The sequence below is a fragment of the Trachemys scripta genome, chromosome 1, assembly GCF_013100865.1.
Source record: "Trachemys scripta elegans isolate TJP31775 chromosome 1, CAS_Tse_1.0, whole genome shotgun sequence".
Lineage (NCBI taxonomy): Eukaryota > Metazoa > Chordata > Testudines > Emydidae > Trachemys > Trachemys scripta.
In genome coordinates this window covers 158,194,807-158,212,114 of record NC_048298.1, presented here as the reverse complement: position 1 = coordinate 158,212,114, position 17,308 = coordinate 158,194,807, and the positions used below count along the sequence as shown (strand labels likewise).

The 17,308-nt window shown below is 37.7% G+C and overlaps 1 protein-coding gene across 12 annotated transcripts in view; it reads right to left on the bottom strand.

The window, feature by feature from the left end:
* Positions 1 to 17,308, bottom strand: part of PHLDB2 (pleckstrin homology like domain family B member 2) — a 102,019-nt gene that overhangs the window by 2,242 nt on the left and 82,469 nt on the right. For 6 of the 12 annotated variants that reach the window (XM_034790898.1, XM_034790962.1, XM_034790989.1 and 3 more), the window contains 7 exons: positions 16,300 to 16,314; positions 14,651 to 14,686; positions 11,297 to 11,504; positions 7,421 to 7,511; positions 5,729 to 5,875; positions 4,158 to 4,377; positions 1,373 to 1,458 (listed from right to left, as the gene is read on the bottom strand). In XM_034790898.1, the coding sequence (XP_034646789.1) occupies positions 1,373 to 1,458; positions 4,158 to 4,377; positions 5,729 to 5,875; positions 7,421 to 7,511; positions 11,297 to 11,504; positions 14,651 to 14,686; positions 16,300 to 16,314 (803 nt within the window). The remainder of the gene's footprint in view (positions 1 to 1,372; positions 1,459 to 4,157; positions 4,378 to 5,728; positions 5,876 to 7,420; positions 7,512 to 11,296; positions 11,505 to 14,650; positions 14,687 to 16,299; positions 16,315 to 17,308) is intronic. The other 6 variants (XM_034790946.1, XM_034790972.1, XM_034790997.1 and 3 more) reach the window with 4 other exon arrangements.

Genomic DNA, 17,308 nt, shown 5'->3' with positions numbered 1-17,308 from the left:
CTTCACTGGAGCCAATATTTCACCCCTAAAACACCATATTCAGGAAAAACCTCTGTGTATGTGCCATCGGATGCATTTTCAGCATCTGGGAGTGGTGGCAGATACGAAAGGCTCCATGTGGTCATCTCTCGCCTGCCGAGTCCTCCCTAAACCCTAATGCTGCCAGATACTCTACCATCATTTCTCTCTTTTCCAGATATGGGTGGTGGTATAGGATAGGGATTTACTGCAGAAGTTACATTTCCCTTGTGCACAGAAGTAAATCTTTAAATGTTCTTTAAGTCTGGGAGTAGGCTCTGTATCTAAGTACTGTTCTCTTTATATAATGAAAACTCCATTAATGTAAAAGAGAACAAATCTAATTGGTCTAATTCCTTGTTTTCAACCTCTGTTGATTTTTAAACATTTATATCAAGGATGAGATTCGACTACTTGGTACCTTTGCAGATGATTGGAAAATCTAAAAAGTCTCTCATCAGACTGGGACTTTTTGAGCGGAGATAGCAGAATGCTGCCCCAATACTCAGAATGGAAGAACCATTTTTCTCTTTCGTGTAAAGTAATAAACACTATCAATCCTTTGATTAAAGTGCATTATTATCCTCATTTTATAGTGAGGGAAAGGTAAGCTGAGGGACTTATTTTTGCCCAAAGCCACAAAGGGATTGACAGTGGCACAGCAGGAATTAGAACTCAGGAGTACCTGTCACCTCTGGCCCATTTTGAGACCACATCACTTGCCAGGTGGAGTACATCTCTTCTGTGTCTCAATATCTTGTTTTATACATTGAACTAACAAAATTATGTATGAGAGACAAAATGTGGGTAAGCTAAAATCTGTTATTGGACCCACTTCTGTTGGTGTTGAAGACAAGCTTTCAAGCTTAAACAGAGCTCTTCTTCAGGTCTGGGAAATTTACTCAACAGTGTCAGAGCTAAATACAAAGTGGAACAGATTGTTTACCATAAACATTTAACACATCTGTTCCACCTTGTATTTAGCTGAAACGTCAAGTACGTTTTCCAGACCTGAAGAAGAGCTCTGTGTAAGCTGAAAAGCTTGTCTCTCTCACCAACAGAAGTTGGCCCAATGAAAGATAATATCTAAGCCACCTGGTCTCTCTTATATCGTGGGACTGACACGGCTACAAGACTGCATACAAAATTAGGTATGCCAATCATTGCCCTGGCCACTTTATCTACACATTCTATGCGTTTCCATGCCTTGTGTGTGTGTAAGGGACTTGGGGTTTGTTTTCTTTTTAGCTCTTTGAGACATGAATTTTATCTTCCTATGTCTGTACAACATCTACCACATTTTGGGTGCTATTATAGAATAATTAATAAAAATAACAAAAATGATAATGTTTACCTTATATGCATTCTTTAGATGATCATAATAGACTTCTTCAATGGCTTGGAAATATATTACTCCTTTTAATTTAGTTTCATGCTTGTCTGCAAATGAGAGAGAAACTGGGCTTTGAAAATTGAAACAAACATAAGCGTTGAAGGGTTAATTGAATTTGCATGTTCACTCCTGTATTAATCAAAGACTGCATGCTAGCACTTTCGTTTGCAAAATACCCCATGGAATCTTCAGCCTGCCTTTTCAATTGGGTAGCATATTTACAGTAGGTAAAATTGCACGCAAAGTTAAATACAGCGTTCACCTTAATTTTTTTTATTAGATCATTGTTGCTAAAACATTACAACGAACTGGCACGCTAGCAGTGACGTTTTCCCCCCAAAGCTGCTCTGAAGACCAAATCTAGCAGACAATTTAATACTTAGTTTTACTTCAAAACAACATTGCGTGAGGACTTTTTCTATTTTAAAAAAAAATAGTTTTCCTGTTTACGGTAAACTCTCAGAAGCTTCAAACTAAAATTTTACTTGTTACTCAACAATGGTGCAAGCGGGTCCTTTACAAATTTATAACACTACTGTAGCAATGATGGTATTAAGAGACCAAGGAGAAGTTGAATCAGGGACGGCTTTAATTAGGAGACATTAAAGAGAAAAAGATTACGGACTGGATTTTCTGCACAGCCTCCAACTGGCCTCTTGTTTGGGATTGATTCTTGTCATTTATGCAGCCATGTTCACCATCTAAGTTCCGTTACCTGTGCCTGCAGTTTCTACTTGCAAAGAGGGTAGGCTGCTTTCATTTCCCCTGCCCCTCCAAAGTCTGGCCCTATATGTGCATTTCACTTTAGACGTGAGTAACCATTCTTACAGTTTTGGAAGAAATATTCATGACAAAATGTTAATCTGATGATGTAATGTTCAGTGCTTAGACAATGCTTAGTCTTTGTACCAAGAAAGTTCTATATAATTTTCAGGTCAAGAACTAACTACATTTTAGTCTTTTTGCTATATTATAGGCTTCGGGGGTCAATTCTCTTTCTGCTCAGTACACCTGCAATCCTAAGGACACTATACCTGTATGTTCAGTTACAGGCCATGGGCTCTACATTTATAGCATCAATACTTATCTTGGAAATTTGCTGTATTGTTAAAGTCACATTGACAGTTTCTAATACATACCAACAGCTGCATTTGTACTCAGCTGGTATGAGGTTTTCATTTAATTTTGTTTGTTGGCTTGAGTCCTCGAGACATTATGAAATGTTTTCTTTGATAATTGACACTACATTAGAGCAGCTGTGCTGAACTCGAAACTGAAACTGGTAACTATTAAAGTAACTATCTTTTAAAAATCAGTACCAGATGGGAGCACTATACTATTTGTTAAATGCCTTGCTAATAAATAAACCAGATGTTCAGAACAGTAAAAGTGAATGTTTCTTTCAAACCACAAACTTAAAAAATTATGTTTAAGTTTTACCATAACTAATATTGCAAACTATTCTGAAATATTATGGACATTTAGTGACTATAAGTATCAATTTTTCAAAAACATAAAATGGGTAATTTGTAATATATTCCTCTACCACCAATATTCAGCTCCATTCTGCCTGCTGCTAATGTAATGCCACATGAGGAAATGGAACTGTTCAGTTTTTATAGCAGAAAACTGTTACCAAGCAAAGGAACACACATCACCTAGAGTAAGCCTGATTTCTTTTACCAATGGAAGTTAAAGCACTACAAAATATATTTCTGGGTCCATCCCAACTTTCACATTCAAACAACAAGCCACAAAAATGTACAGTAGCACTGCAGATTTTTTGTATTTGCATCCGTTTGTATATTTCCAGTATTTTTATTTAAAACTAGTCTATGTAATAAAGCAATTTAAAGCCTGTGATTTTATCTTCAAAGATGGTAGTAATCTAGAAGTAGCTGTTTCTGAAATTTATTTATCGGATTTCCTTAGTCTAGAAATGACAGAAGTTTGATTGGTCTGTGTTTTAACTGCCTTTAGGAGTATGACAATTAAAACCAAGAATCTAGTTCGCATTTATCATTAAATTATGATGATGATCTTCATCATCTCCAGACCACAAGGAACAATGTTAAAATATGTTGAGATGTTAAGTTAAAGAAAGTGTGTTATAAAGGCAAGTAGTTAATCTGATTTTTTTTTAAATAAGTTAACACGAATCAGGTTCTTCTGTGAAGCCTATCAGAAATCAGGCCAGCAGTGAGGACTAGGCTATACCAAAGTCAATTATAACTGATTTTATTTAATAATTAAATAACACAAAACCAGCTGTACAGTAGGAACCTGATGATCTTATTGTTGTTACCCTCCTCTGCCCTCTTCCCTCCCTTTGTCTGTTACACTCATTTGTGTCTCATCTCAGATTGCAAACTCTTCAGAACAGGAGAAAAGAAAGAGAGATAGTGTGAGTCTGAGTGGGTGGTATATGTGTGTACATGTAAATAAAACACCCAGCATAATGGAGCCCCTTTCTGACTGAGGACTTGAAAAAGCCTCCACAACACCAACAATCACTGTTGCACATTGGACTGAGTAACCATGATCATATCAGCTCCTTGTTCTACAATGATTCCCTATCCAAAGCAATTAACTTTCTTTGTCCCTGCTGGTTTTGAAGACCCATAAAAATTGTGTAAATGACACTTAATGTAACAATAGAGCCTATGTGGCAAATGTTGGGATGGGTGCACATAAGAATGGTACTGCCCCAGAAGGACTCAATCCTGGCTGAAGAAACACAACCTACCTGCATAATAAGAAAATGTTCTCTTGCTTCTATCAAAAACAAACCACCGTTTTTTCCATGTTTTAATTTTCCCGCCCATTTTAATCAGAAAGCCTCGACAGGTCTTCTCCGTGAGTGAGATGTGGTAACAGGTCTCTATGTTGTGACCAGCTGTTTCGATGTGACCTCGTAGGTCGAAGTCTTCCTTTCTGATTGGCAAGTAGCGAGTCAAGGGGCGGGCCTAACACAGAGCAAAAAAATACTCCATAAATCTTTCATCTTTTTTCTTTCTATATGTGGTAAGCAGATAAAAAGTACAAGTAGCACCCATGTTCAAACTATGAAGGTAGCAAATATTAAATTTGTGAGTTGCAGCCTTGGATTTTCTTAAGAGAACAGACAAATTTTTGCAATATGTACCTATGTCAACTGTTGAATACTGGCATTTAAAAAAAAAAAAAAAGGATTTTCAGCAGAGAACATAGGTTTCTTAAAATCATCCATTAAGTAACAGATTTCAAATCACAGAAGAGTTTTTTTTTGGGGGGGGAGGAGTGGGGAGGGGTTAAAGCACAGATCAAAATATCTGTGGCAGCTTTGGGAAAAGAAGAACTCTGGTTGTGTGACCTTGGACAAGTCACTTAACTGCTCTGTGCCTCAGTTCCTCTATCTATGCAATGGAGTGGTATATAACTGACTTGTTAATGGTTTTCAAGTGCTTTGAGACACTTAGTATCACTGCAGCCTTCGACATACAGTGGTGGCCTTTTGTATTGTGTATATTTGGCACCCTCTGAAATTGTACATCACTATACTGAACAAGCTTCAGGTAGCTTTGGTTTCTGCAGAACATGCTGCTCCTTCCACTGTTTTTGGTGTTTAAATGTCAGGAAGCATTGAAAAGAAAAACCCAGAATCCTGAAATTGGGTCTTTCTGGGTACCCAAAAGAACAACTCGTAATTGAAAAAAAAAATATATATATATATAGTGCTCATGAAAAATGAGTTATATCATCATGTCAATCCAATTCCAGGGTGTCTCTGCTTTGGGATCCATTCACCAAATATGAACTATTGTTTCTTTCATATAATGTTGGCAAAATAAATATTTATCACTCTATTGGTTTGAAGAGGTTGTGTATAGGAGGGAATGGGGGGAAATAAAATCTTCTTTTCAACAAAATATTCGGAAGAGGACAACTCACAATCCAAAATGTCCCACATATAAAAGTCATCGTGTACTTTCACAAAGTTACTGCTCTCAGAAATGTCCATTATTCAGCATAGTTGTGACACAGACTGCACAGTTCTGCCATGAGTGACAAACTTTATAGGATTAATACAGTACATTCACAATGCCAATATAAATCGGAAGAGATATTTAAATCTAAATCAATAAATATTTAGGTTACTAAAAAGACACCTATCCAAGGCCCCTAACAGACCATTGACAAAAATCTTAGAAGTATTAAAATAATCAATTCAGCAGGCACTCAAGCAACCAGCCATCTACAGAAACTCCTTCCCTTCATCATCGTGAGAAGCTTGCTATATAGCTGTTTCAGTGTGTACATGGTAGATTGTCAACACACCTGTGCTCTTTGTTTCTCACGTATCTTGACTTCCTTTTCAATTAATTTTTGCCGCTGGCTAGTTTCTTCTTGTAATCTTTTTTCTAGTTGCTCTCTGCGACGCTTTTCTTCTTCCAGGGCTCGTTTTTTGGCTTCCATTTCCCGTTCCTATATACCACAGTGCACACAGAGTTTCAGCTATAGGCTATGTAAAACTACACCTGATAAACATTAAAAGTAACTTGATCCCACCCAGAGCTCCTACAAGCCCCTTTATACCTCTCAGGGAGCCAAGAACATATGCAAGGTGGATTGGGAACAGGGATCAGAATCACATTTGAACAAGGTTGTCACAAGCATGGTTTCTCTAATAAACCTGGATAGGTTTGGGGGACTTTGTCTGGGAACCATATCACATCAGAAGACCTAGAATGCTGCAAATAGTAAAGTATCATTGGTTCATTATACAGAGTATGATCTAAGGCAACAGTGAAGTTTATAAGAGGGACCACTGTCTATTACCTGGAGCAATGGAGAACAGAAAACATAGTAGTCTACCACACCAGTTGGCTACAAAACAGTTCTTTCAATAAAATAAATACAATCCATGTCCACGGTATGTCATGGTAAGTGCACTAAGACTGTGGTAGCAGTAATGGTGTTTAAACACCACTAGCAGCTTCCGATCCCAGAGTGAGCAGGGCCATATTAAACAGAAAGCTAGAAGACAATATATCTTTATACAAAAGTACTGAGTTACATTAAAGCTGCATCTACACAATATAATCTCGTCATTCCCCCCTACAAATTGAGGTGTAAACAGTCATCCCCCAACTTGGACAGGGTCTACTTGAGCTCGGTATAGCCAATCCTAGCTTTATCAGGATTGACCTTCTGTGCTGTCTAGTCTGTTAATTTGACTGATTCTGAGGGAAACTCATTGTTAAAGCATTAATATTTTCTTGTAAGAGGGTCAAAATATATGCCTGAATGCAGAACAACCTCACCACTGTAATATGAAATGAAATGCTACTTCTTATCAAACATTTTGCTGACTGGGATTTAAGTGTATTTGTTAACATTAGGAGACTGAAATAGGACTGTAAATCTTTTGTGTCTTATTTAAATACAAGCAAATATAACTAACATTCAGTAATGTCAATTCTAAAGTGAAGTATTATTTTGTTTCATAGCTAAAGCAGGTTTTGTTTTCAAGTTACCTGTTCTTCACTCATGAGTCACTTTAAAATTTGAAAATAGGGCTGATTTTATTTTAAACCATCTAAAATCATTACCTGAAGTCCAGCAATAGGGACTGGTCTATATATACTAGTAGACTAGTGCCATGCCATTTGAGAGACTTCGGTTCAGTTACAGGGGCTGGACTCTTGCCTCCTGGACTAGTTGACTTTAAGCAGTCCCATAAAGATGGGGGTGGTAAGCAAGTACTACTCATAAGCCATCCCTTTAGCAGATGAAGGAGCAATGTTGATTAGTTCTGAAAGGATTTCTGTCCACCTCAGCCACAGAAATGGTAGCTGTTTCACAGAGTATCAGGAATGGCAGGATTCCAGTGGGACAAAGTTGGGAGAAGTGGAAACGAGTACTTCAGGGCTGTGTTCGGCAATTGCAATTTAAGAAAATGGCCAAATGAAATTTGTATTGTCTTAACAAAGTATCTATTAACCTCTGTCAAAGAAATCTTTAGATTACCCTGAATTCAAGCAGTCGTGTCTTTTCAGCATGAGCTTGTTTCAGAAGTCTCTCCATCTCTTCTATTCTGGCAACATTTGAAGTGCTGGCACTGTATACAAAAAAAAAAAAAAAAAAATTACCTACGAGAATAGTTGAAGACTGAAGCCATATTTTACAAATTAACTCTGGATAATTTAATAATAGAGTTGATAAAAATTCAGGTCCAATTTAGTACAGCTAGCGCCAAGTACAAATAGTGTATTAAGTATAATATACTCTCAATAAATATAGTCTCTCATCCAGAATTGTCCAAAAATGCAGACCTGAGAGTCTATAGAGTTTGTGGGTTCACTGTGGTTTGCCATCCCTATAACAGGTGGGTCTAAAGAGGCCACTTAGCCCAAAACATAGCACTCATTTACTGATCTCCTGCACTGACACCAGTAACCATCTAACTGTAAAACTGAAGTCCCTCTGGCCATGAACTGAGTGTCTATCTTCTGTATCACTTAACTTGTCATCAGAAATTACCAAATTAAAATAAAGAGCAGGTAGTAGGGAATATCAGTAAAATGCACTGAATGACAGGACACACAATCCCATATTCGGAAAGGCTCACATCTCAGTACTGAAGATAGGAGAGAAAGACTGAAGGCTCTATTGTAATCATTGAGTCCTAGCAGGTCTAGTTTAATTGTATGCCTAACTGGAGGAAAGTGGGTAAAGGTTCATGAATTTCCACAATGCCCAGTTATATAAAATTATTTAAGAAAGAATGTAAAGAAGAGACAAAAAGGCTGAATTAATTTTAGCAGAGAGGGTCTACTGATAACACAGTCGGGGGGTGGTAAGAGAAGGAGTAGGGTACCGGAAATGAATACACCAAAATTGGTGCTTTGGAAATTAGGCCTACATGGTGAACAAAATAGTAAGAGGATGACTATTCCACCCATCACCCCTTTTGGGGACCCTACAAAAGTGATTTAGGTGGAGCGGAAGGATTTCTTATTGTGACACATAGACCTTGGCAAAAAGTGGGGACACCTGACCGCTGCACCAACAACAAAATGGTGCTAGACTCTGGTGCAGCACAATACAACATAACTATCCTTCTTGCCCTGTAAAGGTTTCCTTGCTCAGTCTCTGCAGTAGACAAATGCTTGGACTACACTTTAAACTCACTATGGGAGTGCAGTGTTGCACATTGGACTGAGTAACCATGATTATATCAGCTCCCTGTTTTACAATGATTCCCTATCCAAGGCAATTAACTTAGTTCGTCCCTGCTGGTTTTGAAGACCCTTAAAAATGTGAGCTTTATTAGAGGATTTTTTAGAACTTATTTTAAAGCCCAACCCAGACCTGAATCTGAGCCAAGCACAGCCAAATTGAACATGACCCGAGTGTCGGGTTGTTTTCAGAACTGACCTGTCCCAAACCTGACACTTCCCTCCAAACCTTGGGGCTTGGCCTGATGGAGGCTACCCACTCCGCATGGCCCATGCCTGGGATCCTTCTCCAGCCACCATTGACTCTTGAGGTTGGTGCGCCATCAGCTGCTGTCTTGCTGTGCTGTGCATGCTGCCGAGTGAGAGGCACTGCAACTCACCAGCACATTCACTCCGTAACATATACTGAGTGCAGCGAGATGGTGGCAGTCAGCAGGAGTGGGGCACGCAACTACCGCGATGCCAATCCCATGGGCAAGAGGAGGTAATCAGAGATGACCCGATCCTCCTGAGTTCAGATCGGGTTATTTTCAGGTCCGACCCGACCCAACCCAATCCCAACACGTGTAGTTGGGTCCTGTCAGGTTCAGATAAGGTTGTAAAGCTCAAGGCTCTACACTCTGATACTTGAATCAGGAAAACTGAAGTTACTAATGGTTCCTGAGATCTCTTATTTGTATAGGGTAAAGAATGACCTTTCAAAATTTATACTTCAGTTGTATTTTGAGCACTGTGGGACTTCAGATACTCCCAGCAATTAACCTCTCTCCTTATCCCCAAACTATTTCTTTTGTATGTTTTATGTTGTATGTGAGTTAGTAAACAGCAATGTTGAATTTCCCCCTAGAGCTGGGACATGGCTGGAAATCATTTTAAAATACCCCCTGAGACCTCTGTAATTCAATATGCCTAATGGTCCTGGAATCTGTCTCAGAAGAGGAAGACATCTATGAACAATCAACAAAAATAAAGAAATACCCACCCAAACTAACTTTATCTAGTGAGAAATCATTTGATCCATAAAAATACTGCGTGCATTTGTGTGTGAGTGTTTGTGTATCAATAACAGTTAGAAATTAGGCTGAGATTCCCAAAAGAACCTGAATCCCAGTGAAATTCAACAGGTGCTAGGCACCTAACTCTGTTAGGCATCTTTGAAAATTCCAGCTTTAAGCTTCTATTTGCAAGCTGGTCTGGGGGTAGCCTATGTGTATGATGCCTCTATTAAAGAGAATCACAGTGCAATAAGTCAATCATAGCAAAGAGACAGATTCAGATACCATTACTAAGCTGAATTGTACTGTACTGTACAAACAGCATCATTGAGGCGCTGCTCAGCCTGAGTAAGGAGATCAGAATCTGGCCCATCTGTGAACAGCCATTGCTTCCCTACATCAATATACATTAGACAGAAAAGTTTAAAATTATATTTGCCACTTAGTGTAACAACACATAATGAAAACTCAGTTGTCACTGGATCAACATTTCCTGCATTGAAAACACAACCTCTGTTAGGCCTTTACATCTCTATTACAATTTGTTGCTATAAACAAAACAAGAGGACTGCAGCAAATATTGATCCTGAATATCTATTTCCAATAACTCACCAACTTCTCCATTACATTTAAGTTGGTAAATACAATACAGATAAAAGGGAACTATTCCTCAAACTGCTCCATAACATTAGTAAAAACTCCCATAGCACTGCCACAATAAAAGAGAAGCACAATGGGCTGATACTCAAGGAAACAGATGCTAGAGAAAACACAATATGGCAGCCAAAAAGCTTTCCTCATGTTCAGAAGAAGTTCTAATTCTGTGACAATGTTCTATTTCATTGACAGGATTCCCATGCTTTCCCAAACTACCCAAACGGGGATTTGGCAGAAATCAAAGTGCTATCATGACAATGGGATAGTCAGAGAAGAAAGGGTTGTCAATGTACTCTTTTCAGACCCCAGCTTCTGTGCATTTTTGTTTTTAAATAAATACAGGACATTACTTTTATCTTTAGTGGTAAAATTGATAAGATCCTAAAATAAGAGAAGCGTAGCCTAGAGATCAGGGCCCATGGTTGGGAACCAAGAACTCTTTTTAAATTCTGATTTGGAGACGGGAGACTATATTGCTAGCATTATTGGCAAGAGATCCAAAAAGTTCAGCAGTCCAAGCCCCTAATGAGGTAACATCTTAGATACAGACAGAGAGTAAACTTAGTTGCTGGATCATGGACTTGACAATGAATATCCTACATAAGAAGTCTACAGTGATCAGACAGGCAGTTTTATGCCAAATCCACTAAAACATGCAGAAAGTCAACTCCTCCATAGGTTTAATCCCAGCTGTGACACTGATTCTCTGTGTGATCTTAAATGAGTAATTACTTAACCTCTCCATACTTTAATTTCCCAGCTGCAAAACTCAGGGATGAGATGAGAATTAGTTAAATTGATTTGAAGATGAAAAACAGTATCCAAATGCTAAATAATATTTCTGTCCAATTCTTGCAGATTTTCTTATCCAGTTAGTAAAAGCTTCTATCTTCTCTTTCTCACCTTAAAGAGAAGTAATATGTTTTCATTGCCCTAGGGATATACAGCTTCAATGTTTACAACTTGTTCTAACAGTTTCCATTAAGAAAAAAATATGAGAAGTTAACATTTACCTGGAAATATTATCAGGGGAGCACGCAGATATGCTGGTCTCCATACTGTCAGAACTGTCTAAGCTTAATGTATCAAATGCATAGTCCTTGTAGCTATGATCAGGATAATGGAAACTATTCAGATACACGTTAGATTCAGATGCAGTTCTGCTGTAGAATTCAGGAGATTTCTGCCTTTGTTCTTCACATATGTGTTGATGATTATACCCTACAGAGAGCAATCAAAGAAAAGAAAAGTAAGCTTACCTAATTTTTAGAGGTAAAATTCTCTGAACTAAAAATTAAATGTTTGTAAATAGCTGCAGAAGCATTTTGAACACCATCTCAATCTAAAATTGCACTGTGACCAAAGTAGTAGTGTTCTAAAGAATTTAATAGAATAATCATAAACATACAGAAGATTTATGAAAACTGGATTTGCTTGTGACTGACACCAAGGAATTCACTTTCATCACTTGTGGGATTAGTTTATTGGCTAAATTTCATCAACTCTCAAACAATTTTTTTTTTCATATTTATTTTTTGTATGTGAATTACGGAAACAAAGGTGCAAAACCTAGGCCAAAAACTTAAAACTAAGGTGTGACAGATATTGCAACCCCATAAAGTACCTTTGGGGTCTATTGTATTAAATTTATGAATAGTTATATATGTACTACTCCATGGAAGACGGTTACCATAGCTCCTCCAAGAACCAAAAAGAGTGGTGAGTGAGAAGGTGGGCTGCTGAGACTGTAAACAGCTCTAGAGAGGTACCAGCCTCTGGGGTGGTTTGCATATACTGATTCAAGCTGGGTTTTCCAGAGATTCAAACAAAGAAAGGGCTTGTGGCATTAAAAGTAGAGTTTAAACAGATTTGTGTCTTTCTTTTGATTCAGCAAATAGGCAGGAGGGGTCAGAGGACACCTCCAACCCTTGCTGAAGGATTTGAAAGACTTTGGCCTACCAGGGCCCCAGAAGATTGATGGACAATTTCTGGTACATTCAATAAGCGGGTAGCTCTGTTTATTGTTTTTATTATGGTGTCTCTGTAATGCTTTTATCATAAGAATAAATGTGCTTGCATAGAAAGAGCTGTGCAGTAACTTGTAACTGCTGGCAATATACAGTTCATAGCCACTGGTGCTGGCCATTAGGCAGATGGGCTTGCTGGGGTATCACCGGGTATGACAGGGGCTGCGAAGCCTTACAACTGCCAGTCAGAAGGGAGTGAGACATAGGTCCCCACCCAGACACTGGTGACAGATAGAGGCCTGAGAACTGACTTGGCATTCCTGGAGTGAACCACGGGGTTGGGTGGGGTGGGGTGAGGTGGGGTGGATTTAGGGTTGCCAATTTTGGTTGGATGTATTCCTGGAGGTTTCATCACAACATAATGTTTAATTAAAGATTAATCTTTAATTCCTGGAGACTTCAGGACAATCATTGAGGGTTGGCAACCCTCGGGGCTATAAGCACAGTTACCCGGAAACTGTGACACAGAGTAGCTAAAGTTAGGAATCTAAATCACCACCTAATTAAAATGCCCTGATTTTCAGGTGTGCCAAATACCTGCAGCTCCCACTAAAGTCAAATTTTGTTTTGGCCTTAATGGCAACTGCAGATCAGGCCTTTAGTTTATATGCTGAAAATAAAGAGCATATCCTTTAACTAATCCTGATTCACGTTACTAAGGTATCTCCCTAAAACTTACTTGTACTACTTGAGATTCCCCTTACAAGACTGAAACAGAGACTTTTGTAACCCAATAGCCTCATGAAATACTTCTTTTTGTGTGAATGTTTTTTTTTTGTTTTAAATACCACTACAAAATCACAAGTAGTTCCTGCTTCCTGTGAGCATCCGTCAAGCATGTACAGATGGTAAGCACGCAAATAAAAATCTTAGTTCTTGCCCCATGTAAGCAAACCATTTGTAATGCTTATTTAAAAAAAAAAAAAGTCAGGTTACATGATCATGATTGTGTAAATCACGTGGGTGGATTGGAATTACTCAGTTAAAGCATTTGCCTTCTTGGACGCAGACATTTAGTCTGTTTTAGTTTTAACCAAATAATTTTGAAAACTTTTGTAAATAAAGCTGCAGTATTTATACTGAGTGCAAGAGATCATGTTCATGCGATCTAGGGGCTTGTCAACATTATATGGCAATGCACTCTACAGGGGTGTGAATTCTAAAGTGCAGCAATGTGTTGCACACTAACTGGCCCATGGAGACCCAGCTGGCATGAACTAAAAGTACCCTACTGCACATTAAGATAACACTTCATTACTACATTTAACAGAAACTAGGGAACTTTAATGCATACCAGGAAGATCTTCACAGAGCAGTTAAGTGTGCAGCATGTTGGTGTGCTTTAGAATTCTAATGCACGTAGTCGCACCACATAGATAAACCTTTGATTCATAAGAAGGAGGTGTAAAGGAGGCTGCCAGTTCGGTGCATAAAGATATTCTATAAAATCCCTTTTAATGCTTGTATTAAAGTATTATATTGTCCACATTGGGTCACAGATCACATTCTGTTTGAAACAATGAAAGACCTGCTTGCACTTTGATTCTTAAATACTTCAGACTACATTGTGCATAAACCTGTGATAAAATATGAACATGCGTTAGACCAGGAGATGAACAGCACCAATTGGAAGATACTAAAAATTTCTCCTGAATCAAGAAACAATCTACTGATTCACATGTATTAATCCAGATAACAATTTTTCTGGGGATTTTGCCACATCATATTTTATACATTTTTTATTAGTCACCATTAATGACTTGAGAAATACGAATTGGGAATATTTTCCACAGTAATTTTTAGTAACAGGCCTTCTTCCTCTGGTATTGTACCCGCACGTGAGTTGGTTTGGTTCTAGGATTGTTTCTCTGGCATGACAGTTAGCAGAATTCCATTTTAGAGAGCAAACTATTGTCACTGGAGCTTCATCCAAAAAAAGCTACAGTATTCTCAAAAATGTATATGAATAGTGCATAGCTCACACCAAATCATAAATGGCATTACTTTATTAAGGAAAGCATGCAATCCACACATCTCCAAGACAACATTATTTCCCCATTCCAGTCAGCTACTGAATGTTTTCCTATATACAATTAAAGCTGATTTCCAGATGCCAATAGCATTGTACTTGTCATTCAAGAAGAGATTAAATTTCATTGGAAGTTCAACTGAACTAGTTAGTGGAGGAGAAAAATTGACACACACATACTTCAGCTTTGATGGATAATAATAAACACCATGTAACGCAGTTTCTATAACATGTTACAGATTTGTATGTGTAGTTTGTTTTTAATCATTATTATGACAAATGATGATATTTCCAACATTTGATAAAATTACCTTTAATACTTGTACCTTTGGAATGATTAATTGCTCCTTTAAAAGGGTTTTCAATTATTCATTATGTAAAGAGAAGGAAACAGAAATTACTGAAAGGAGAAATATTATTCTAATGGGTATATTTTTAGAGAATCCTAGTTTACTAATATAGATTACTAAAAAATATCCTTAATTTTACTTTAAATATGAAACATTTCCCATATTTCACTGGAAAAAATGAACCCTATTTTTTTATATCCTGAATATAAAACATACAGTGAAACATTTGAATCTTGATGATCGTGAAAGGAAAGGATTTTAAACTGTTCTTGTGAGAATACTTTCTGTCACCGATGGTTATCTTCCACCCTCTTCACACACAGAAAGAATGTAAGATTCATGAAGGGTACGAAAACTCACAAAATTATTTTAAAATGCCATACAGAAAAAAAGGATAATTTACAACTATGAACACACATTGAAATAAGCAGAGTATCATTTCCTTTGAAGAGAAATTGCACTATTATAATAATTAAAAAAATATTGCTCCTTCAATTGAATTTATGCCAATATAACTCAATGACAAACTATATCTCTTTCTAAGTACAGCATGTAGGTCATGTGTTCAGCTGCAGAAAATATAATACCATGTTCCCCTTTTCCTTTTGTGCCTTAGGAGACAGGCAGTTTGCTTTAGTCCCAGTCCTAACAAAGCTCAGCATCAGCTTTCCAATGGCACCAAAATACAACCCACCTATGTCCATTACAGCCCTTCACTGCTTATCATCCAGAATCTTTTTGTGAACAGATATACTCAAGGTATATCTCCCTCCCGCCCTCCCAATATTGAAGTCAGGATGATAACCAAAGAAAATGAAATAGCCTCTGACAAGGGAGTAATAAGGACCTCAAGCTTAGTATTTAATTATTTAACAAAAGAACAAGATTAAGGATTTTTTTAAAAGTAATAAGAACAAAACAAAATAATTTTAGTAACTGCATAGTTAAGTCAAAGAATGCATATGCAAGAACAAAACCAGCTCATTAAACACCAAGACCAACAGTTGTTATAGAGCTACAAGTCTAGTAACATTGAATAAGTGTGAGGTCACAGCTATTAACTCAAGCTGCTTTCAAAAGAGAGACTGTCAAGTATTTTTAATAACTGATCTTTTAAAAAACTCTCTTCGTTTCCTTTATCTTCTTAGAAGGTTAAAAATATCTCTTTTCCTATTTTTTGTTTGTATGTATGCAAACATCTCAGCTTCTGAACCCATTTTTGTATGGAGCATATGCCAAAATAGCACTGTTGGCTTTCCTTTCCTGTCATCAAACATCAATCAGCCCAGCTGTGTGAACATAGTTCTGTTATTTGTGCTCCCCTGGTTTGGTTCTGAGGCACAGAGCAAAAACATTAGGATAATGCACAGGCAGCGGCTCTGCAGGTATGAGAACTTTTTAGCTACCAGTGATAAGAGTTGTGAGTTTCTTTTGAAAAGTTATTTTTAAAAAAAGTGGGAATCTGTAGAAGGCTCTGCACTACATTTCAACAACTTGAAAATTTACACAGATTTTGGTCCTGAACTACTTGACAGTATCACTTTAATCAGTGACTTCAGCAAAACCCCTCAGGGATACACACACAGACAGATAAAAGGGTGTTCTCATACCTTTTTTGGATTTTCCTAAGTTTGATAAGAAGAAGAATAAAAAAAAATCATATTGTATCCATTAAAGAGGTTTTTTCATTTTTTTAATTAGTGCCCATTATTCTAAAGTAGAATAAGTCATGGCCCAAGATCTTGCTTAGTCATGTCCCAAGAGTGCTTAAACTAAGTATAAATTGTATATACAACGTTCTGAGTGGCAAACTGACACAGTAGAAATTAGAGATGAAAAAGACCACCTTCATTATCTTGGCAGCTGGTGATGAGTGCTCTCTACACAGCATGTTTTCCAGCGCTTTGTCTTTTCTTGTTTTTTTTTAAACTCATGAGCAGTGCAGTTTCTACTACTTCCTTTAGGAGACCACTACATAGATTGGTTAGATTTAATTACTTGGACAAGTCTCACATTCCTACTTTAATGGCTCTTTAGTCATGCTACCCAATGTACACAGGCTAAACTGTACACATGCATGGAGTCCCACTGAATTTGCACAGACCCAAGTATTCACCTGAGCCCAATTTTTCCTCAGAACAACCACTTTCTCCTCCTCTTTAGATGGCTGAACTTTAAAATCACCTTTACTTGTAGACATCTTAGTTTAAACAGGATGTCTCATTTATCTAGTGGTAGCTCTTAAATCAATTCTATATATGCCAGAATTGTACTTACACCACAATCCTTGAGAAATCCATCAAGAATGACAGCTAAGAAACAATTTTTCAGTTAATGGTTTATGCCAAAGATATTTAACATGTGACAAACTGCTCTTAACTCAGATAATTATTAGCTAAAATAGTATTAGGGTATGTCTACACTGACAGAGTCACAGCACCGGCAGTTACAGCGCTGCACAGAGAGCGCTGAAGAGAAATGGCTGTTGTGTGTTCACACTGTCAGCTGCCTGTGCAATAGCGTGTTCACATTTGCGGCACTTGCAGCGGTATTCGGAGCAGTGCACTCTGGGTAGCTATGCCACAGAGCACCTCTTTCTCTTCTGTTGCTAAGAGTTGC